Below are 24,473 nucleotides of genomic sequence, written 5' to 3' on the forward strand. Positions count from 1 at the left end.
TTCAAAGAAAAATTTAAGCATATGCCTCACTTACTGCATGTGATGTTCCTGAACGAGAAAAATAAAATCAATTTAATTCCAAAACGGACTTTCAGTTACTCACGTCACAGCGCACATGGGCATAAAAAATCGTTTCCATAATAATCGCCCCTATATAATTTCCGGTTTCAATGCAAACATCAGAGAGATAAATTCGTAGTTTTTGAAAACGAGCGTGCATGTTCACGGATTCCTACAATGAGAAGTGATTTTTTTTTTTTTTTTTTTTTGGGGGGGGGGGGGGGGGGGGGGGTATTCATGCCAAAGATTTAGTGCTGTGAAAAGTTTGAACAGACGTGGTGTCAGTCACTGGCTTTTGTAAGTAGACTGTCACATGGTCAGCAATTAATGGCCGACAGTAAATATGTGGATTCGTAGCAGACGATGTTTCAGAAGGACGGCGCACAACGTTCAGGCGATACTTCCTATCAAACGTGAACAGACATGATCCACCTTCGTTCGTCTGCTTCCAAGTACAGTGAACTTGACGGGCGCAATAGCCGAGTGGTTAAAGCATTGGACTTTCAATCTGAGGGTCCCGGGTTCGAATCACGGTAACGGCGCCTGGTGGGTAAAGGGTGGAGATTTTTCCGATCTCCCAGGTCAACATATGTGCAGACCTACTAGTGCCTGAACCCCCTTCGTGCGTATAAGCACGCAGAAGATCAAATACGCACGTTAAAGATCCTGTAAACCATATCAGTGATCGGTGGGTTATGGAGACACGAAAATACCCAGCATGCATGAACCACGACAGAGTCATCGGCAAGTCGATGTTGGTCGTGTAACGGAAAGAAGAAGAAGAAGAAGAAGAACTTGAGCATAAGTGTGACAGTCTAACACATAAGAAGGATGATGACGAAACTTTGTTGTTGTTTTTCATTCAGTTTTCATTGGACATGGTATACCATGCTATCATTTGTTTTGGCCAGAAAATCAATGCTAAATTTAGATTATAAGGTCAAGGTCACATCAGTGTCTTTTTGACATTTATTTTTTCTTTGCTTTTTTCATTTTCTTTTTTTTTCTTTAAGTGCACATAACAAGTGAGTTTTGAGAACATTGCCTTTCTTGTTATTTTATGTACAGCAAACATTATTTCCTCTGTTGAAATTGGGCGATTCGAATACTCTTCCTCTACCTCTTCCTCCTATGCCTACTGAAGTACTGTCAGAATCAACATCTTTTGTAAGAAGAGTCACAAAATGTTCAAACAAAACATCCTCACTAATATTGTTAACAGGCTGCTTTCGTTTTAATGAAATATTTCGATTTTTTTTCTGCAGAAATCTTTTAATCGAAGCAACTAATTCTGACTGCAAAGAGGTGTTGAACAGTTTTCGCTTTCTCTTTTGCAGATACTTAAATTCCCGCCTGGCCTTTCGGAAGAAATGAACCATCGTTGACATTCAAAGTACGTCTAAATTTGTTAAGAAGTATACCAACATTTCTTTTACTGCTGCGACATTCTACATCAAAACAGTCAAATCAGAGAGGCAGAGAAAGAGACTGACAGAGAGACAGACAGATACGGAAAGTGATAGAGAGATGAAGAAAGAGAGGGAGGGAGAGAGAGAATGAGGGAGAGAGAAACAGAGAAAAACAGAGGGATGGAGAGAGAGTGTGTGAGAGAGGGAGGGAGAGAGACCAACAGACAGAAAGACAGACAGATACGGATACATATAATGATATATGGATATTTTATTCAATATTGGCCATGGCCCGTCATGAAGGGATTATGTAAACAGGCAATACAGGGGAATTGATAATAACTTAACATTTGTTATGCGTAAACAGGCATAAACCATTCAACTACATACTGTTCTTCTAACTTTGAAAGCTCTGTATCAGTAAATTGCTAACTGCTTGATTAGAGACTAAGAGAGAGACAGAGAAAGAGAGACAAAGACGAGGTGGGCGGGGTTACAGTATTTCCTACAGGATTATTATAGAAAAAAGAATCTGAAAGTGGAATATCCATGACATGTCCTGTCCCACGCTACACAGAGCAGACAACACATGTCAGCACTTTTTTTTCTGCGAAAGGTGGGCATGGGAGACTAATACATATAGTGAGCACAGGATAAAACAAGGCGCCGTCCCTGTCTGCTTCACCACCCTGGCGGTATTCTCTGCCCTCGTCCACACAAACAAATTCCGTTCTGCCCCTGTGGTTCTGATTCGTAGCCATGATATGACCCCTGTACTGGGCTGTCCACCCAGAAGGACAGGTTCTGGTGGCGGGAATCATAAGGGTTGTGGCCTGAGGAGCTCGGCAGACGGAGCACACGACGTCCTGGTTGTCACGTCCTGGGACATCCTGATACTCTGCACCGTACAGATAGGAGGGAGCTGATGGAAGAGTTGTGTTGTCCACCTGGGGCGTCATCACCAGACATAGGTAGTTGGAGCCACCCCCAGGTTTACCGTACCCTGACCCCCCGGCCACTCCTGTAACCAACATCACATCAGCTGCATTGACGGCACTGTCCCGGTCCTCTTTGTCACTGTGAGCAGATGGTGAACTGGCTGGGTCAACTTCACTCACACATAATCTCTCTCTCTCTGTGTCTGTCTCTCTCTCCCTGTCTCCGTCTGCCCTGTCTGTCCTTGTCCGCTTTTTGTGTCTATCTGTCCCCCCACCCCACCCCCTCCCCCTCCATCTCTCTCTCTCTCTGAGATCTTCCTCCTCCGTTCGTTCTCACGTTTACCACCTTTACACTGACGTGAAAATAGACACGCATACATGTATACATGTGCAAACACACACAATTGCCCGTGTGCGCGCGCACCAGCATGCTTACATACGTGCGTGCGCGTGTTATTTTTCGTCTAATATCAGACACACGCATACACGTGTATATACGTATATATATATATGTGTACGTTTGCGCATGCGCGTGTATATATGTACGTGTGCGTGTATGTACATGTGTGCGCGCGCGCCTATACCTGGTTATTTTTAGTTTGTGGCGACAGAGAGACAGCAAAAGAGAGAACGGGGCCTGGTGGTCAAAGTACAAGCACAACTGACCAGAATACACGAGGGACGTGCTGCTCGGACACTGTCCATGCCCCCATCTGATGAACAAGGAACCTGCAATCACCAACAAATGATGGCCTTTCTACTGGGTCCCTAGATATCAACCAGAAAATATTCCATTCTATACTTTAAAAGGAAATTAATCAAAAAGTTGCCTTTTCTGTGTCGAACAGTTTTCTGTTTCATATATTTCGAACTGAGAGTTGTTTTCTACATGATGGCTGCTACTAATTATCCAGAATTCCTAAAAGAAAAAGTGCTATCAAAACTCCACTCTGTTGGCTTCTGTTTAAAACACACAGCTTGAAAAGAGAACAAGAAAACGAATATTTCTTTTATGTAAGCTGTTACAAAACAATGTTTTGTTTTCAATCGCTTTCATCATCTTAATTCAAGAAAGTTGTCTTTTATAAAGCAGGACTCTCTCATACTGTTCACGTCTTCTGCGGTACCTACTCACCATCATCACTGGCCTTCAGGGAGCCGATCTGATCCTGGGTAGTCTGCAGCTTCTCCTGGGTAGTCTTGAGGCCAGCTTGCGTGGAATTAAGTCGTTCCTCCTTATCTGGAATTATAACATGAAACAAAGTTAATTCAAAACCGAAAATTCTCTGCCAGAGTGTTGCTCTGTTTAACGTACATCTTGTAGAGTGTGGAAATATATAGAGATGAAATGGACTGATACCTAGATACATAGAAATATGCACATGTAGGTAGATATCTTGGCAGATGTACAAATGGAAATTATCGTTCATGTATGATACTGTTATAAAACATACGAAAATCCCAACTTTTTTGTTGTTGTTGAAAGTCTTAACTCACTCAGTACGGCCAGTCGTCTCTTCTCCTCTACACAGACCCCTCGGATATCCAGTGGCTGTCTCAGTGACCCAACCTTTAGCTTCCGTCGTCAGATTTGTGGTATTCTTTGTCAACATTCACCTCTTCAGTATAAGAGCCTTCCACTTGCAATATTTTGATGGTGGTAATTGGGGTGAAACACTGTTAACGTCGTCTCTTTCGCTGTTCATATGGAGAGAGTTAAAAAGTTATTCAAGACTATCACCCCCACCCACTCCTTTTATGTTTGGCTACTGTTCACATCTTCTACAATACCTACAGTTCCTACTCACCAACATCACTGGCCTTCAGGAAGCGGATCTCTTCCTGGACTGTCTGCAGCTGTTGCTTGGTGCTCTTCAGTTCCGCTTGGAAGTCCGACATCTGCTGCCTCAGGTCATCCACAGCACTGCTCCTGTCCAGTGAGAGTTCTTACGTCACAACATGTCCCTGTGTTCTGTCCTGTCTTCATTCTTGGTTCGTGTAGTTCATAGCAATCATAAATCAAATGCACGAGCGGTAACACAGACGCACAGACACAGTACTTCATTCTCTGGAGCTGTGTATGATGGTGGGAATGATCTCGTTTCCCAGACCGATCAAAATATTAATACGAAATACAGGATCTTTAACGCAAGCAGGCCCGCCTGATCCTCTGCTTATTGAATAAAAAATATTTTAAAGCAAGAAATCCCACGTCTGATGCACTTGACCCTGCCAAGGTTCGAACCATGGACCCATGGACAGATCTGCTAGAAGACTAACGCAGTAACCACTCGGCTATCACTCCTATCTGTTCGTCTTCTGGGTGTGTGCATTGTGACTCCCGTGCACACCTGTGTCTACGAGTGGTCCTTTACTTGAATGGCTGATATGGACTTCACTAGGTAGGCAGCCACATCCCGTGTTCCAGGCGTTACAAAGTGGCGTGTTTTATCTTTACATAGTTAGTCACCAAGGTACGTGTCGCAGGATCGTTAGCATAGGTGTCCGAAGTCTGTGTGAAGAGGGCTAGGGGCTATACAGTATGTGTGCTGATTTTCTGTGTGAAGAGGGCTAGGGGGCTATACAGCATGTGTGTTGATTTTCTGTGTGAAAAGGGCTAGGGGGCTATACAGTATGAGTGCTGATTTTCTGTGTGAAGAGGGCTAGGGGCTATACAGTATGAGTGCTGATTTTCTGTGTGAAGAGGGCTAGGGGGCTATACAGTATGTGTGTTGATTTTCTGTGTGAAGAGGGCTAGGGGGCTATACAACATGTGTGTTGATTTTCTGTGTGAAGAGGGCTAGGGGGCTATACAGTATGTGTGTTGATTTTCTGTGTGAAGAGGGCTAGGGGGCTATACAACATGTGTGTTGATTTTCTGTGTGAAGAGGGCTAGGGGGCTATACAGCATGTGTTGATTTTCTGTGTGAAGAGGGCTAGGGGGCTATACAGTATGTGTGTTGATTTTCTGTGTGAAGAGGGCTAGGGGGCTATACAGTATGTGTGTTGATTTTCTGTGTGAAGAGGGCTAGGGGGCTATACAGTATGTGTGTTGATTTTCTGTGTGAAGAGGGCTAGGGGGCTATACAACATGTGTTGATATTCTGTGTGAAGAGGGCTAGGGGGGCTGTACAACATGCGTGATGACCTAAACCTGTAAACTCTGCTTCCCTCACTCACCAAACACTGCTGAGAGGTAATCACTGACCTGGTTATCTCTAAGAAGTGATGATTAAATGTGTCCTGGGCCTTTCCCCCTAATTCTTGTGACATGGGTATGTCTGCAGAAACATTGCAGCACAACATCAGCACAATTATAACTCATTAATTTCAGTTTCAGTTTCAGTAGCTCAAGGAGGCGTCACTGCGTTCAGACAAATCCATATACGCTACACCACATCTGCCAAGCAGATGCCTGACCAGCAGCATAGCCTAATGCGCTTAGTCAGGCCTTGAAAAGAAAAAGAAAAAAAGGTGAATAAATAATAGATAAGCTTACATAAATAAATAAATAAATAATTATAATATAAAAAAGGTAGTAGTAATAATTTTTAAAAAATAAATAAATAAGACAACAATGATAATAAATAAGCAAATAAATGTAAAACATGAAGACACACATTCACACATACACCCACACATGCATAACAGATATGCACCAAACATGTAGTTTCACAGATATGAAAGCACAGTCAAATACATATAAACGTACATGTATTGTGAATATCTAAGTGCACATGTATGCGTGTATGAGTGCATGAGAGTAAGAGAGAGAGGGTGTGTGTGTGTGTGTGTGTGTGTGTGTGTGCGTGCGTGGTTGCACGCATGTGCCTGTGTAACAGAACATCAATGCACTCACGGTTGTGTCCATTGCTTGATGCTGTCTCGCAGTTTCCCAAACTCTTCCTTCAGCTCTGTTATCTCTTTGTTCATCTTTGCCTCTCCTTCTGCCACCTCATCCTCTGTCTGACGTTGTCTTTTGTCCTGTCTCTCTTTCAGCCACTCTACGTCTTCATCCAGCTCTTCCTTCAGTCTCCTATCCCCTTCCTTTCGTTGTTCCTTCACATGTTCCAAACCCTCTTCTATCCGCTCCTTTAACTGTGAATCTCCCTCTTGGAGCAGTTCTTTCAAGTCGCTGAACTTTTTCTTCACTCGTTGCGGTAAACTGACTGCTGACTGTGCTTCAACGCTGAGAAATATGGCGAACAAAAGACAGGACAGAGCACTCCACTCCATGGCACAACTTCGGCACACAAAATAAAACCAACTAGTGGAAAATGTCTGCACGTTGTTGGTGCTGTATTTCAGACTGTTGGGTCTCACTCTGGTTTAGACCTTTTATCTTGTGTACCGTTACCCTTGAGCCAGGAGGAAATGACGACATCCAGCCAATGAGAGCCTTTGTTACATCCTGGAAAACATAGTGCCAAGCGAACATCTCCCGTCCTGATGCCGGGGTGAATGTGGGGAACAGATTTTTGGACTGACACCAAGATGGTGAGCACTCCATACATACTGACATTTCAGGGGCGGGGGGGGGGGGGGGAAGCAAGAAAACGTCATTGATGTGTTAACCAGACCTTTAACTCTCAGCGCGCGCACATGTGTGTGTGTGTGTGTGTGTGTGTGTGTGGCTTTGCATGGCTGTGGATGCGTTTGCATGCATCTGTGCATGTACACATGTGTGGTTGTATGTGAGTTGTTTTTGTTTTGTTTTTTGTTGTTGTTGATGATGTTGGTTTTGTTGTTGTTGTTGTTCTTCTTCTTCCTCTGTGTGTGTGTGTGTGTGTGTGTGTGTGTGTGTGTGTGTGTATTAGATTGTGCATATTTGTGGTTGTATGTGAGTTGTTTTTGTTTTGTTTTTTGTTGGTGTTGTTGTATTGTTGTTGTTGTTGTTGTTGTGTGTGTGTGTGTGTGTGTGTGTGTGTGTGTGACAGAGTGCAGTTTATTCCAACTATAGATACGTCCATGTGCTGGAGGCGAGACGGGAAGCAGAGTGTGAAATCCGGTACTGCAGGGTTGGTATTCCAGGCAAAATTCATCTTGCCCTCAGGCAAGTCACCTTTGACATGGTAAGGACACGCGGGTACAGTTTAACCCTTTCCATACGAACGGCGAAAGAGACGACGTTAACAGCGTTTCACCCCAATTACCATCATCAAAATATTGCAAGCGGAAGGATCTTTTACTGAAGACGTGAATGTTGACAAAGACTACCACAATTCTGACGACGGAAGCTAAAGGTTGGGTCATTCAGACACCCACTGGACATCCGAGGGGTCTGTGTAGAGGAGAAGAGAGGACTGGCCGTACTGAGTGAATTAATACGAAGGTTGAATATCTTCGTATTCAATGCATGCGTGGTGTCAATAACTTCGAAAGCTTTTGTGAATTCAGTGAAAAGTACTTCGTAAAATGTGTTGTCATTACGTTTGCTAAGGAACTGGTCAACTAAATTAGCAAGTGGGGGCATAACAAATATGATTTTTCCTATTTTCCCCTATTTTCTCTCATAGTGCGAAAGAGAGAGAGAGAGAGAGAGAGAGGGCAGGGATATTATATAATTTCTTCATTACTATTGAATAATCATCAATAGATGTGTTGTTAACTTTGAAAGATTTAGGGAAATCATGAATTTTCATTATCTTTTTTTTTTTTTCAAAGTTCGATTCATGTAAAACATTTTATGAACATTGATTTCATAACCAACCCCCCAGAATATGTCAAATTTGATTTACTTAATTAAGGTCAAGGTTGTAAAGGGAATGTTTGTTGTATGTGAATGTCAGTCATGGAAAACAATGAACATATCTGATAGAGAAGACAGAGCCGCATTACAATCAGATATCACGAAAAGATTGTTTTCTTATCAAGTCTAAACTTGAGAAGAAGGATGTTTGCTTGTTAACAGTGAATCTACCAGAGATATTAATTTGTTGATAATCAAGAGCTATATTTTGTGGATGCTTGTCAGTGGTTTTATGCAAATCATTGCTCACTGAACTGCAGAATGTAGGACTAGAAGCATATTGTCTGGATTAGATTGAAAAATGAATGATAAACAATTAACTTTGTCACAACTCATGACAATCACGTGTGAAGTTCTGTTTTGTACATGCCCTTCCCCACTGCTCTCCCCAGCTTTTTTTTTTTTTTTTTTTTTTTTTTTTTATGTGTGACTCCCGGTTGTACGTTTTTCACGTGCACTCGTGGAGTCATGTGTTGCGTTCCTGTCACTGCTGAACAGAGGTTCAAGCCTTTCTGTTCTGTCCGTGACACTTCTCAAAGCTTTGCGCCCGCGGCCTTCTTGGAGGAAGGTCGTGTCTGTTTGGGTTTGGGGCTTTTTGCCCAGTTGGTACCCTCAAGTGAGAATGGCCTTTCCTCCGGGTGGCCAGGTTTTCTGTATTCTGTGTGCTCCAGCTCAGAGGGAGTGCCCTGCTGGGCGTGTCTCGTTTTTTTTATTCCCAGCATCAGGGTAGTGGTACCCGGTTGGCAGGTGAGTTCGCTGTTGCATCGTTGAACCTATCTGTTGCAGTTTGTACTTGTCAGTTGTCTGTTACACGTGCTGCTTCTTTGTTCGTTTGTCATGTTCTGTTCAGATGCGAGATGTTTGATTTTGTTTATTAGGATTTGAGGGTTAATGCTGAAGTCAGGCTTGTATTTTCCTCTGTTGTGATAATATTTTAAACATAACTTTTAAAAATAATGGTTGCTGGGTTTTATTAGGTATGCTTAAAGTATTTCAGCCACTAACGTTTCCTTGTGAACCCCTTTATTGTCATTGTAACAATGTTTATATTTGTGTTACCTTCACAAGGTTAAATTATTGATAACTTCCTAATTGTAGCTTTCCCCCAATTCTTCCTCCACGTTTCTTTGTACATGGTTTTCTTCCAGAAAATGTGTTCACTAATTAATGTGAAGGATAGGGAGCTGTCAAACGGAATTTTACAGTGATATTTTATAATGCTGTTTCAGTTTCGTTAAATCTTTTGCTGGGTGGGGGTTTCTTGTCCGCTCTCATATAGAGCGTGACTGTCTGGGTGTTGGTGCTGGGCTGGGTGGGGGTTTCTAGTCCGCTCTCATATAGAGCGTGACTGTCTGGGTGTTGGTGCTGGGCTGGGTGGGGGTTTCTAGTCCGCTCTCATATAGAGCGTGACTGTCCTGGGTGTTGGTGCTGGGCTGGGTGGGGGTTTCTAGTCCGCTCTCATATAGAGCGTGACTGCCTGGGTGTTGGTGCTGGGCTGGGTGGGGGTTTCTAGTCCGCTCTCATACAGAGCGTGACTGCCTGGGTGTTGGTGCTGGGCTGGGTGGGGGTTTCTAGTCCGCTCTCATATAGAGCGTGACTGCCTGGGTGTTGGTGCTGGGCTGGGTGGGGGTTTCTAGTCCGCTCTCATATAGAGCGTGACTGCCTGGGTGTTGGTGCTGGGCTGGGTGGGGGTTTCTAGTCCGCTCTCATACAGAGCGTGACTGCCTGGGTGTTGGTGCTGGGCTGGGTGGGGGTTTCTAGTCCACTCTCATATAGAGCGTGACTGCCTGGGTGTTCGTGCTGGGCTGGGTGGGGGTTTCTAGTCCGCTCTCATATAGAGCGTGACTGTCTGGGTGTTGGTGCTGGGCTGGGTGGGGGTTTCTAGTCCGCTCTCATATAGAGCGTGACTGTCTGGGTGTTAGTGCTGGGCTGGGTGGGGGTTTCTAGTCCGCTCTCATATAGAGCGTGACTGTCTGGGTGTTAGTGCTGGGCTGGGTGGGGGTTTCTAGTCCGCTCTCATATAGAGCGTGACAAACTTGCATGTAAGTTTTTTTTTGAAATACGTTATTCGAAACTGAAACGGTTTTTAAGCAAAATTTTTGGATTAGAATTTAGTGTAGTAGATTATTATTCCCAAGACTTTATTCTTCTAAGTTTTCGTTAGACAGTATATAGGACTGGTAAATTTGGGGAAAGGTTTTGGCGTTGTTGTTTCATGCAAAGAGAGCGATCGAGAGACAGACAGACAGATAGAAGTTGTGAGAGAGAAAAGTCAATGGAAAAAAAAAACTGCCACCCAGTCCGATTTGCTGACATAACAGACAGAGCGCTGTAGATGTCTTGCCACCCTTACCCTCACCCCCCCTCACCCCCCCCCCCCCCCACCCCTCCCTACTTCTCAGTCTTTCCACTGTGAGCCAACTTGGCACTTGGCACAAGTCGCACTTCGCCTGAAGCTGTTGCTGTGTTGCTGGAATTTGTCTGACAGCTATTTGGAGCAGCCAGGATGCCAGAGGCTGAGGTAAATACCTTGTTCCCTTGCCAGGTTTCTTCAACGACACTAGGTCGCTCGGCATTGGAACCGAAATAAAATGAAATAAAATAAGATAAAAATTTTAAAAAAATTAGATTGAATCAAATCATATTGAATTAAAACAGGGCTTGATCATGTGAGCTTTGTAGGAAACATTTTGTCATGACGTAAGAGCATAAATGATGCTCTGTCTCTGTCTGTCTGTCTGTCTGTCTGTCTGTCTCTCTCTCTCTCTCTCTCTCTCTCTCTCTCTCTCTGTGTGTGTGTTAATTTATCAGTCTGTCTGTCTGTTCGTCTGTCTTTGTCTCTCTCTCCGTGTCTGTCTCTCTCTCTCTCTCTGTCTCTCTCTCCGTGTCTGTCTCTCTCTCTCCGTGTCTGTCTCTCTCTCTCTCTCTCTCTCTCTCTCTCTCTCTCTCTCTCTCTCTCTCGCTGTCTCTGTCCCTGATTATCTCAATCTTTTTTTTTCTCTTCATAACGGTTTGAGTCTCTGTCTCTGTCTCCCTCCCTCTCTATCTGTTTCTGTCTCTCTGGTTGTCTATCTCTGTCTCCCCCCCCCCTGTCCTACCCCCCTCCTCTCTCTCCCTCTCACTCTCTCTCCCCCTCTCTCCACTTCTCTCTCTCTCCCTCTCTCTCTCCCACTCTCTCTCCCTCACTCTCTCCCACTCTCTCCCCCTCTCTCCACTTCTCTCTCTCTCCCTCTCTCTCTCCCACTCTCTCCCTCACTCTCTCCCCCTCTATCCCTCTATCTCTGTGCCTTTCTTTCTTCCTCTCCCTTTCTCTTTGTCTCTTTCTCTCCCATCTTTCTGTGTGTGTGTGTGTGTGTGTGTCTGTGTTTGTGTCTGTAAGAGAGAATCACACACACACACACACACACACACACACACACACACACACACACACACACTTCCCTTCTCTGTCTTTCAGTGCCTCTCTGTCTCTGTCTCTCTCTCTCTCCTCTCTCTCTCTCTCCTCCCTCTCTCCTCCCTCTCTCTCTCTTTCGCCTTCTTCTCCCTCCCCCTTCTCTCCCTCTCTCTCTCTCTCTCGCTGTCTCTCTCTCCCCTTCTCCTCCTCCCTCTCTCTCCCTCTCCCTCTCTCTCTCCTTCTCTCTACCTCTCTCCCCCTCTCTCTCCCGGTAAGCTCAGAGAGTACAACGGCGAGAAAGCAGCGAGCAAAACCTGAATGGTGTTTTCTGCCTGTCTGCTCCCCCACACTGCTCCTTCACTCACACTTTGCAGTGCTAAGGGAGAGAACGACTGCCACGTTTTCTGAAGATATCTGGAGTTCTCTCCCTGTTCTTGGACACCATGTTTTGTGTGTTTTTCCCCGCAGAGTTCTGTTAAGCACTCTCTCTCCCTCTCTCTCCCTCCCTCTCCTTCTCTGTCCCTCCCTCTCTCTCTCTCTGTCTCCCTCCCTCTCTCCTTCGCTCTCCCTCTCTCTACCTCCCTCTCTCCGACTCTCTCTCCCTCTCTCGCTCTCTCTCCCTCCTTCCCTCTCCCTCTCTCCCTCCCTCTCTCCCTCCCTCTCCCTATCTGTCCCTCTCTCCCTCTCTGTCCCTATCTCTCTCCCTCTCTCTCCCTGCCTCTCTCTTTCTCTCCCCTTCTCCCTCTCTCTATCACCCTCTCCTCGCTCTCTTTCTCTCTCTCCTTCCCTCTCCCTCTCTCCCCCTCCCTCTCCCTCCCTCTCTCCCTCCCTCTCCCTCTCTGTCTCTCTCCCTCTCTCCCTGTCCCTCTCTCTCTCTCCCCCTCTCTCTCTCTGCCTCTCTCTCTCTTTCTCTCCCCTTCTCCCTCTCTATCACCCCCTCCTCGCTCTCTTTCTCTCACTGTGCCCCCCTCAGCCCCCCCCCCCCCACACACACACACACAGACACACAGTGCAAACGCTAACTGAATGGTAATTTCATCACTGATACCCTACCACCACCACCACCACCACCACCCCCTCACGAGGGAATAAATGAATAAATATCGTTATGAACGTTTCACTGGGTACAAGTGACAGATATCTGCAATATCTTTGAAGCACATGATGACTGAACATGAATGAATGATGAAATTAGGAACTGGTGAACGTTTCACTGATATGTCAGAATTTCTCTCTAAGTTAAAACGCTTTATCTATGCAAAGTGGAATACACACACACACACACACACACACACACACACACACACACACACACACACATATATATATATATATATATATATGTGTGTGTGTGTGTGTGTGTGTGTGTGTGTGTGTGTGTGTGTGTGTGTGTGTGTGTGCTAACAGCAAACTGAGAGCTGTATTACTAGATCAATGGTTTCTCCAATGCAATAGGAAATCATTTACAGCTTAGTCTTTTGTGAAGTACTTTGACTCTCAAACCAGGAGGTAATATTGTACCAGCTCTTAGTGCTGCAGCCTTTGGGGCTAGTTGGCTTTTTGGAACCATCCCAACACTGACCGTCCTAAAACCCTCTTGGCCGAGAGAGTGGGGATATAACTTGGGCAAGACACTCTCCACTATAATCAGATTCTAGCCCAGATAGTCGGGACAGGAGTTGCCTCCTCTGCTGTTCTGGGGGGCCGTATTCAAGACAAAAATCATTTTGCCTGAAGGCAAGTTACCCTTGACAGGGCAGGGACCCGCGGTTACAGTTTGCCTTGAAGGCTAAATTATCTTCGTATTCATGACACACAAAGTGCACTTAGGCAGCTGACCCGTGGTCTATAAATAAAAATCCTGGGGATTCCCTTCTGCGCATGCTCTTTTACTTTGTACCACGCCACAGTATCACACACACACACACACACACACACACACACAAAAGAAAAAAAAAAGCTTCAGTGGCAAAGTGTTGATTAGAGTCAGCAACTTGTCAAATCTATTGTATTGTATTGCCGAGTGGTTAAAGCCTTGGACTTTCAATCTGAGGGTCCCAGGTTCGAATCTCGGTGGTGCCTGGTGGATAAAGGGTGGAGATTTTTCCCGTCAACATATGTACAGACCTGCCAGTGCCTGAACCCCCTTCGTGTGTATACGCACGCAGAAGATCAAATACGCACGTTAAAGATCCTGTAATCCATGTCAGCGTTTGGTGGGGTATGGAAACAAGAACATACCCAGCATACACCCCCCAAAAAACGGAGTATGGCTGCCTACATGGTGGGGTAAATAAACAAGTCATGCACGTAAAATGTTACATGTTTGTCTCATTGTGTAGGTGTGCGTGCCTGAAATATGATTGAATGACACAGGAAACGAATGATGAGCGCCCAATGGCAGCCGTCAGTCGGCTCTACCCAGGTGGGCAGCCTGTTGTGTAAATGACCCCGTGTTTGTAAAGCGCTTAGAGTTTGGTCTCCGACCGAGGATAGGCGCTGGATAAGTATCCATATCAATCAATCAGTCAATGTATGTATGACCTGAACTGAACGAGACAGACAGACAAAAAGAGAAGGGGAAAGAGAGGGAGAGAGAGAGAGTGGTGGGGAGAGAGGAAGGGAAAGAAAGAAAAGAGAGACAGACAGAGGAACAGGGAAAAAGTGAGAGGGAGAAAGAGAGAGAGACTGAGAAAGAGAGAGAAGAGAGTATGTAAAGGAAAGAGACACAGTGAGATGATGATAATGATGTTGTTGATGATGATAACGATGTTGTTGATGATGTTGATGATGTTGATGATGATGATGTGGACTAGGTGGAGGAGGAGGAAGTCATAAAACACAAAACGAATAAAGTGAAACTTTATTTTCCATGATCACCACATCAAAGAAAAGTAAGAAAGAAAAAAAACAACAAGCAACACTGTCACTTTGATAACTACTGAGTTTTAATATTGAAAGACCACATGACTGCGTTGATTTTGGTGGATGTATAAAAGATCGAGATTTTTGTAAAAGCGGTGGTTGAGGTATACAGAGAGAGAGGAGGGGTTGGGGGGTGGGGGGGCGATAGACATATTGATAGACGGACAGAGACAGAAAGAAAGAGAAAAAAAAGAGATAGAGACTGCGACAGATGCGGATAGAGAGAGAGAGAGAGAGAGAATGATGGAGAGAGAGGTAGGGCGAGAGAGAGAGAGAGAAGAGAGAACGATGGAGAGAAAGGGAGGGAGAGGGAGACAGAGGGAGAGAGAGACGAAGAGAGAATGATAGAGAGGGAGAGGGAGACAGAGAGGGAAAAATCAGAGAGGGAGGGAGAGAGAGTGTGTTGGAGAAAGAGAGAGGGGAAGAGAGAGACAGTGACCGACAGAGAGAGACAGAAAGACACAGACAGAGAAAGACACAGAGACTGAGACAGTGGTGTCAATAATACATTAATAACATTTTGTTGTGCATAAACAGGCACACATCATTCAGCTACATAATTATCGATCTAATTTTGATGTTTAATTAGAGACTGAGACAGAGAAACAGAGGGATACAATAGGATACAATAAACAGGGTTACAATATTTCCCAAAGGATTATTACAGAGAAAAAAATCTGAAAGTGGAATATCCATGACATGTGTAGCTACACGGAGCAGACAACACATGTCACCACTTTATTGGCCGCGTAGGGTGGGCAGGGGAGACTGCCACAGTGAATGATAGAGGGATAAAACAAGGCGCCATTCTTATTTGCCCCTCCACCCTGACGGAATTCTCTGCCCTCATCCACACACACAAATTCCGTTCTGCCCCTGTGGTTCCAATACCCAGTCATGAGATAACCCGTGTACTGGGCTGTCCACCCAGACGGACAGGTTCTGGTGGCGGGGATCATGAGGGTTGTGGCCTGAGGAGCTCGGCAGACGGAGCACACGACGTCCTGGTCATCACGTCCTGGGACATTCTGATACTCTGCGCCGTGCAGACCGGTGGTAGCTAACGAAAGAGGTGTGTCTTCCGTCTCTGGCGTCATCCCCAGACACAGGTAGTTGGAGCCACCCCCGCTAGATCTGTACCATGACCCCCCGGCCACTCCTGTAACCAACATCACATCAGCTGCACTGACGGCACTGTCCCGGTCCTCTTTGTCACTGTGAAGTATATTTATCATCATTGTTGTCCTTTTTTTTCTTTTTTTTTTATTATATTATTATATACTTTTTATTTAGTTATATATATATGTATATGTATATATATATATATATATATATATATATATATATATATATTGTACACTTACAGTTGACTTCATCAAGTTTTTGCGCCTTATACATATTATTATTAGTAGTAGTAGTTCTTTTTTATGGCTTTTTTTTTCCTCAAGGCCTGACTAAGCGCGTTGGGTTACGCTGCTGGTCAGGCATCTGCTTGGCAGATGTGGTGTAGCGTATATGGGTTTGTGCAAACGCAGTGACGCCTCCTTGAGCTACTGAAACTGAAACTTTGAAGTAATAGTGCACCGTGTGTGTGCTTAACAGTGAGTGTGTGTGCGTGTTTAGTACGTGTTTCTGCGCGCGTATAGTGGTATAAGCGCGTGTTTGTGTGCATGGTGTGTATGCGTGGATGCTTGTGTGTGTGTGTTTGTTTAGTTCATGGCGAGAGAGAAAGGTGGGTGTGTGGGGGGTTAAAAAAGGGTCCTGGTGGTCAAAGTACAAGCACAACTCACCAGAATACACGAGGGACGTGCTGCTCGGACACTGTCCATGCCCCCATCTGATGAACAAGGAACCTGCAATCACCAACAAATGATGGCCTTTCTACTGGGTCCCTAGACATCAACCAGAAAATATTATATTCCTGATCTTCTTCTTCTTCTGCAGCGTTCACTCGTATGCACACGAGTGGGCTTTTACGTGTATGACCGTTTTTACCCCGCCATGTAGGCAGCCATACTCCGTTTTCGGGGGTGTGCATGCTGGGTATGTTCTTGTTTCCATAACCCACCGAACGCTGACATGGATTACAGGATCTTTAACGTGCGTATTTGATCTTCTGCTTGCATATACACACGAAGGGGGTTCAGGCACTAGCAGGTCTGCACATATGTTGACCTGGGAGATCGTAAAAATCTCCACCCTTTACCCACCAGGCGCCGTCACCGTGATTCGAACCCGGGATCCTCAGATAACACTTTAACCGCTCGGCTATTGCGCCCGTCTATTATATTCCTTATAATTCAAGACAATAAAAGAAAATCGTCTTTATTGTGCTAAACAGCTTTATACCTTTGGAAATATCGTTGTTGTGTACAAGGTGGTTGCTTCTGGTTATGTGGAATTCCTGAACAAAAATGTTCTACACCTCACTCTGTCAGCTTTTGTTTTAACTCACTCAGTACGGCCAGTCCTCTCTTCTCCTCTACACAGACCCCTCGGATGTCCAGTGGGTGTCTGAGTGACCCAACCTTTAGCTTCCGTCGTCAGAATTGTGGTATTCTTTGTCAACATTCACCTCTTCAGTGTAAGAGGCTTCCGCTTGCAATATTTTGATGATGGTAATTGGGGTGAAACGCTGTTAACGTCGTCTCTTTCGCCGTTCGTATGGAGAGAGTTAAAACCAAAAAACAAAAAAAAAAACCCTAAGTAAACGAATATATAGAGAGATGTGGAGTATGGGCTCAGTGGTAACGCGTCCGCCTAGGAAGCGAGCGCACCGGTTCGAATCCCACAGTCGCTGTTATTTTCTCCACTTCCACCAGACCTTGAGTGGTCTAGTCGTCTAGTCAACTGGGTTGAGACATTAAACCTAGGTCCTTGTGTAGCGCGCACTTGGCGCACGTAAAAGAACCCACAGCAACAAAAGGGTTGGTCCTGGCAAATTTCTGTAGAAAAATCCACTTTGATAGGAAAAAAAATAAATACACTTGCAGGAACAAAAAAAGCAAACCACACAAACACAGAGCTACACACACACACACACACACACACACACACACACACAGAGTTTCAGTGTTATTGTGGCTAAGGAGTAATACAATAAATACAACACAACACAGTACAATAAATAGATAGATCCATAGAATATGTAAATTTCTGTCATGTAAAATATTGTAAAAACCCATTTTTGAACATTCCTATGTATCTCATTATCATGATTATTGTTATTACCTTGTAAAACCATTTTTGAACATCCCTGACATTATCTTACAAGAAGGTTTTTGAATCATGGTAACTTTAACAAAAGACCCTTACCCCACCCACCCACTTTGTTTTTCTTACTGTTCACGTCCTCTGCAGTACAAACTCACCACCACCACTGGCATTCGGGGAGCTGAGCTGACCAGGGGCGGTTTGCAGCTGTTGCTGGGTGCTCTTCAGTTCCGCTTGGAAGTCCGACATCTGCTGCTTCAGGTCATCCACAGCACTGCTCCTGTCCAGTGAGAGTTCTTACGTCAGAAAGGAGGGAGGGGGTACTTCGGCTGATGGCCACGTTAAACTGTATAGTCCCTAAACAGGAGGAAGAGGGGGAGGGAGGGGGGGGGGGTTACTTCTGCTGATCACCACGTTAAACTGTATAGTCCCCTAAACAGGAAGAAGGGGGCGTTACTTCTGCTGATGACGTTGTGATGTGATGAGTTGGCTGCTTTCCATGATACCAAGGCTGCCATTGGCTAGATCATTTCTACCAATGAAAAGTGTTGGGGTTTGTTTTTTCATCCATGGTTCACTGGTCATGCCACATATCCATGAAATGCTCCAAACCACAGTATTGAAACCAAATGGCAGACTGGAAATTAACAAATATGGCAACACATGTGTTTGTTCTGTATTGTCTATGTGTTTTGTGTGGCTTGTTCAGGATTAAAGAGGCTATGCCATTCCTGAATAAAAGCTTATTTGTGTTTGCACATATTTCTTCTGTCTTTGCTGCTGTGTGCACATGTCAAATGATCGATATAAGGACAGGCCCAGCGCTTCCTTTTTTGAGGAAGCGTCTGGGTTTGTTCCAATGTACCTTTTATTTACCTGTGTGCTAGCTGAATCGGTAGCGTAAGCAGCACTGACTTGAAGTTGTGTACCTTGTGAATGGAGAGAGTTACCACTCTTTTAGAGTTACCACTCTTTACTATTTGTTAATCAAATGGCAGACTTTTTTTCACCATTGGGCGTTTCTGCAGAAACCCCAACCATGCAGTGAACTGTTGGGTACTGGGATGTGTTTGTCTCTGTGTGATTTTTCCTGTCTTCATTCTTGGTTCATCCACTTCATAGGAACAGAATAGAAACCGCATGGATGAGCAATAAGATTGACACACACACAGACAGCACGCCATTCTCTGGAGCAGTGTGTGCTGGGAATGGTTCTATTTCCCAGACCGATCAACATACTGCTTAGAAAGACAGGATCTTGAACGTAATCCATAACCTGTATGTTGGTGGTACGATGCTATACCTAGCCAATTGGTTCATCTCCATCAAGTGATGATTTGGTGTGACCAGAGCTTTTATCCCCCAAATATTTCATGACATTCGTATGTCTGCAGAAACATTGCAGCACAATATGAGGCATTGTCTGTTGTTCATAAATTGTGAACATCCAAGTGCACATGAATGTGTGTATGAGAGAGAGACAGGGACAGAGACAGAGAGACAGACAGAGACAGAGTGAAAGAAAGACAGAGACACAGACAGAGAGAAAGAGAGAGAGAGAGAAAGCGCTCACATGAATGCATGACAGAACACCAATGTACTCACTGTTGTGCCGCTTGCTTGACGCTGTCTTGCAGTTTCCCAAAGGCCTCCTTCAGCTCCGTTATCTCTTTGTTCGCCAGTGCCCCTCCTGTCGGCTCCTCCTGTCCTTTGTCCAGTTCCTTTGTCACCCAGGCTTTGAACTCACCCAGCTCTTCCTTCAGTTTGCGGTCCTCTTCCTCGCGTTCTTCCTTCTCACGTGTCAAGTCCCCGGCGTTCAGAGGCCCAGGCAGCTTGCAGGACATAGCCTTCGGTCGCTTCTTCTTCTTCTTGCCAGCACCCCCCTGGGAACACATCAACGTCAGCTGTGCCTCCGCTCTGACTGATAGAGCTTGGTTGACGAGGGCAGGAGGTAGGGATTTGTCCTCTGGTGATGAACTGGTGACCACTGGCTCTGCTTTAATGCTGAGGAAGATGGCAAACAGAACACAGGACACAACAGTCCACTCCATGGTCAGGTTTCTGAAGAAACGTTCAATGGTTTCAGTGGTCTGCCGCTTCGTTTCAATACTCAGGTTTCGAGCTTTTTCTTTTGTAGATATGTGGCATGACCAATGAACCACGGATTAAAACAAAACTTTTGATTGGTAGAAATGATCTCTAGCCAATGGCAGCCTTCGTATCATGGAAAGCGGCCAACTCATCACAGCGTCATCAGCAGAGATACCCCACCGCCCGCCCCCGCCCCCACCCACACCCCACCTTTCCACCTCATTAGGGACTGGACTGTTTAACGTGGTGACCACGTGTCCAGAGAGTGTCAGTGGAGTCTTGTTAGTGTGTGTGTGTGTGGTGTGTGTGTGGTGTGTGTGCGTGTGTGTTGGTATTGTGGGCGCTGCAGAACATATGAAAGTGTGTGTGTTCCTTGTTTTCCTTGACGTCTATCCAGATTTGTGATTTTTAGACGAAATTGTGTGTGTGTGTGTGTGTGTGTGAGTGTGTGTGTGTGCACTCTGGGAGTTGTATATTGTGTTTTGTGTGTGTCTGTGTGTGTCTGTGTCTGCGTCTGTCAGTCTGTGAGTTATGTGTGTGTGTGTGTGTGTGTGTCTGTCAGTCTGTCTGTATGCAGTGTGTATGATTCTGTGTGTCTGTCTGTCTGAATCTGTGTGTGTGTGTGTGTCTGTCTGTCTGTGTGTCTGTGTCTGTGTAATGTGGGAGCTGGGGTATGTAGGAATTCCTGTGTGTATCTGTGTGTGTGTCTGTCTGTCTGTGTCTGTCTGTGTGTCTGTGTGTGGATTTATACCTGTACTTCCAGGTTGTAACCTTGGCCAAACATGGGCTTCATGGGAACAGGGCCAGCGTCAATAATTTTGTATAATTGACATGTAGTGGAGGTACTGTATTTCTCTTCAGTCGTTTGGTTCAGTGCTTCGGACAGCTGGTCATGATGATGGTGGTGATGATGATGATGGTGATGATGATGATGATGTGTGTGTGTGTGTGTGTGTGTGTGTGTGTGTGATATTGTGGAAACTGCGTAATAAAGATATGTGTGTGTGTTTGTGCGTGTGTGTGTGTGTGTGTGTGTGTGTGTGTGTGTGTGTGTGATATTGTGGAAACTGCGTAATAAGGAGTGTGTGTGTGTGTGTGTGTGTGTGTGTGTGTGTGTGTGTGATATTGTGGAAACTGCGTAATAAAGATGTGTGTGTGCGTGTGTGTGATATTGTGGAAACTGCGTAATAAAGATGTGTGTGTGATATTGTGGAAACTGCGTAATAAAGATGTGTGTGTGCGTGTGTGTGATATTGTGGAAACTGCGTAATAAAGATGTGTGTGTGCGTGTGTGTGATATTGTTGAAACTGCGTAATAAAGAAATGTGTGTGTGTGTGTGTGTGCGTGTGTGTGATATAGTGGACACTGCGTAACAAAAATGTGTGTGTTTGTGTGTGTGTGTGTGTGTGTGTGTGTGTGTGTGTGTGTGTGCGTGCATTGTGGGAGCTGCGAAATAAATGTGTGTGTCTGTGTGTGTGAGTCTGTGTGTGTCTATGTGTGTGTGTAATGTGTGAGATGGAGAATGAACGGTGTGTCTGTGTCTGTGTGTGTATCTGTATGTGTGTGTGTGTGTAATATGGGAGACGGAGAGTGTAGGGTGTGTGTGTGTGTCTATGTGTGTGTGTGTAATCTGGGAGATGGAGAATGAACGGTGTGTGTGTGTGTGTGAGTGAGTGTGTGTGTGTGTGTGAGTGTGCATATCTCTACACTGTGAAAGGTGTGTTCCGGTGTGTGTGTGTTCACTGATCGCAGGGCCCAGTTTCCTTCCTGTTTCCATTTCAGTCTTTAGCCCCTCACTTGTCTTTCCCTGCACTACATTTCAATGTACTTACCTTTGACTATCATTATCATCATTTATCAGCTCACCCCCGAAAACGGAGTATGGCTGCCTACATGGCGGGGTAAAAAAACAAAACGGCCATACACGTAAAAGTTCAATCGTGTACATACGAGTGAACGTAGGAGTTCCAGCCCACGAAGAAGAAGAAGAAGAAGAAGAATTTATTTATTCATTTATCTATTGTTTTGGGGGGTTGTTTTTTCAACTTATCGTTCTTTCTATCTTTTTTATCCTTTGATTTTTTGTTTGTTTTCTTGTTGTTATTATCATTATTATTGATTATGAAGTAGGAGGATGGTAGTGGTGACGATGTTGCTACGGAGGTCCAGTTTAGGTTTGGGACTACGTGACAAGACTGTACTCTACGATCCGTGTCATAACGATTATCCCGGTGCTAAGCAGGCCCGAGAGATACAGACACTTGCAGTGCTGATCAGGAGTTTGAGCAACGCGCCCAGAGATGTTTCTGTGGATTGGGTGATACTCGACAGTGTGGTCCACCCAGAGATGTACCTGTGGATTGGGTGATACTCGACAGTGTGGTCCACCCAGAGATGTTTCTGTGGATTGGGTGATACTCGACAGTGTGGTCCACCCAGAGATGTACCTGTGGATTGGGTGATACTCGACAGTGTGGTCCACCCAGAGATGTTTCTGTGGATTGGGTGATACCCGACAATGTGGTCCACCCAGAGATGTACCTGTGAATTGGGTGATACTCGACAGTGTGGTCCACCCAGAGATGTACCTGTGGATTGGGTGATACTCGACAGTGTGGTCCACCCAGAGATGTTTCTGTGGATTGGGTGATACTCGACAGTGTGGTCCACCCAGAGATGTACCTGTGGATTGGGTGATACTCGACAGTGTGGTCCACCCAGAGATGTTTCTGTGAATCGGGTGATACTCGACAGTGTGGTCCACCCAGAGATGTTTCTGTGAATCGGGTGATACTCGACAGTGTGGTCCACCCAGAGATGTTTCTGTGAATCGGGTGATACTCGACAGTGTGGTCCACCCAGAGATGTTTCTGTGGATTGGGTGATACTCGACAGTGTGGTCCACCCAGAGATGTTTCTGTGAATCGGGTGATACTCGACAGTGTGGTCCACCCAGAGATGTTTCTGTGAATCGGGTGATACTCGACAGTGTGGTCCACCCAGAGATGTACCTGTGGATTGGGTGATACTCGACAGTGTTGTCCACCCAGAGATGTTTCTGTGGATCGGGTGATACTCGACAGTGTGGTCCACCCAGAGATGTTTCTGTGGATCGGGTGATACTCGACAGTGTGGTCCACCCAGAGATGTTTCTGTGGATCGGGTGATACTCGACAGTGTGGTCCACCCAGAGATGTTTCTGTGGATTGGGTGATACTTGACAGTGTGGTCCACCCAGAGATGTTTCTGTGGATTGGGTGATACTCGACAGTGTGGTCCACCCAGAGATGTTTCTGTGGATCGGGTGATACTCGACAGTGTGGTCCACCCAGAGATGTTTCTGTGGATCGGGTGATACTCGACAGTGTGGTCCACCCAGAGATGTTTCTGTGGATTGGGTGATACTCGACAGTGTGGTCCACCCAGAGATGTTTCTGTGAATCGGGTGATACTCGACAGTGTGGTCCACCCAGAGATGTTTCTGTGGATTGGGTGATACTCGACAGTGTGGTCCACCCAGAGATGTTTCTGTGGAGTGGGTGATACTCGACAGTGTGGTCCACCCAGAGATGTACCTGTGGAGTGGGTGATACTCGACAGTGTGGTCCACCCAGAGATGTTTCTGTGAATCGGGTGATACTCGACAGTGTGGTCCACCCAGAGATGTTTCTGTGAATCGGGTGATACTCGACAGTGTGGTCCACCCAGAGATGTTTCTGTGGATTGGGTGATACTCGACAGTGTGGTCCACCCAGAGATGTTTCTGTGGATTGGGTGATACTCGACAGTGTGGTCCACCCAGAGATGTTTCTGTGAATCGGGTGATACTCGACAGTGTGGTCCACCCAGAGATGTTTCTGTGAATCGGGTGATACTCGACAGTGTGGTCCACCCAGAGATGTTTCTGTGAATCGGGTGATACTCGACAGTGTGGTCCACCCAGAGATGTTTCTGTGAATCGGGTGATACTCGACAGTGTGGTCCACCCAGAGATGCACCTGTGAAGTGGGTGATACTCGACAGTGTGGTCCACCCAGAGATGTTTCTGTGGATCGGGTGATACTCGACAGTGTGGTCCACCCAGAGATGTACCTGTGGATTGGGTGATACTCGACAGTGTGGTCCACCCAGAGATGTTTCTGTGAATCGGGTGATACTCGACAGTGTGGTCCACCCAGAGATGTACCTGTGGATTGGGTGATACTCGACAGTGTGGTCCACCCAGAGATGCATCTGTGGGGTGGGTGATACTCGACAGTGTGGTCCACCCAGAGATGTTTCTGTGGATTGGGTGATACTCGACAGTGTGGTCCACCCAGAGATGTTTCTGTGGATTGGGTGATACTCGACAGTGTGGTCCACCCAGAGATGTTTCTGTGAATCGGGTGATACTCGACAGTGTGGTCCACCCAGAGATGTTTCTGTGGAGTGGGTGATACTCGACAGTGTGGTCCACCCAGAGATGCACCTGTGGAGTGGGTGATACTCGACAGTGTGGTCCACCCAGAGATGTTTCTGTGGATCGGGTGATACTCGACAGTGTGGTCCACCCAGAGATGTACCTGTGGATTGGGTGATACTCGACAGTGTGGTCCACCCAGAGATGCACCTGTGGATTGGGTGATACTCGACAGTGTGGTCCACCCAGAGATGTTTCTGTGGATTGGGTGATACTCGACAGTGTGGTCCACCC

At 45.7% G+C, this 24,473-nt stretch overlaps 2 protein-coding genes across 2 annotated transcripts; both read right to left on the minus strand.

The window, feature by feature from the left end:
* Window positions 1-1,722: 1,722 nt before the first annotated feature.
* LOC143289449 (uncharacterized) lies at window positions 1,723-6,729 on the minus strand. Its single transcript, XM_076598418.1, has 5 exons — window positions 6,267-6,729; window positions 4,216-4,337; window positions 3,543-3,647; window positions 3,074-3,136; window positions 1,723-2,490 (listed from the first exon to the last, which is right to left on the minus strand). Exons 1-5 carry the CDS (start codon window positions 6,641-6,643, stop codon window positions 2,039-2,041), a joined length of 1,119 nt encoding a protein of 372 aa, XP_076454533.1. The 5' UTR covers window positions 6,644-6,729; the 3' UTR covers window positions 1,723-2,038.
* Window positions 6,730-14,798: 8,069 nt separating this feature from the next.
* On the minus strand, window positions 14,799-19,768 carry LOC143289450 (uncharacterized). Its single transcript, XM_076598420.1, has 4 exons — window positions 19,294-19,768; window positions 17,847-17,968; window positions 16,266-16,328; window positions 14,799-15,634 (listed from the first exon to the last, which is right to left on the minus strand). The coding sequence occupies exons 1-4, from the start codon at window positions 19,737-19,739 to the stop codon at window positions 15,183-15,185; spliced, it is 1,083 nt and encodes a 360-aa protein (XP_076454535.1). The 5' UTR covers window positions 19,740-19,768; the 3' UTR covers window positions 14,799-15,182.
* Between the last annotated feature and the right edge of the window lie 4,705 nt (window positions 19,769-24,473).

This window comes from Babylonia areolata, chromosome 14 (genome assembly GCF_041734735.1).
Source record: "Babylonia areolata isolate BAREFJ2019XMU chromosome 14, ASM4173473v1, whole genome shotgun sequence".
Taxonomy (NCBI): domain Eukaryota; kingdom Metazoa; phylum Mollusca; class Gastropoda; order Neogastropoda; family Buccinidae; genus Babylonia; species Babylonia areolata.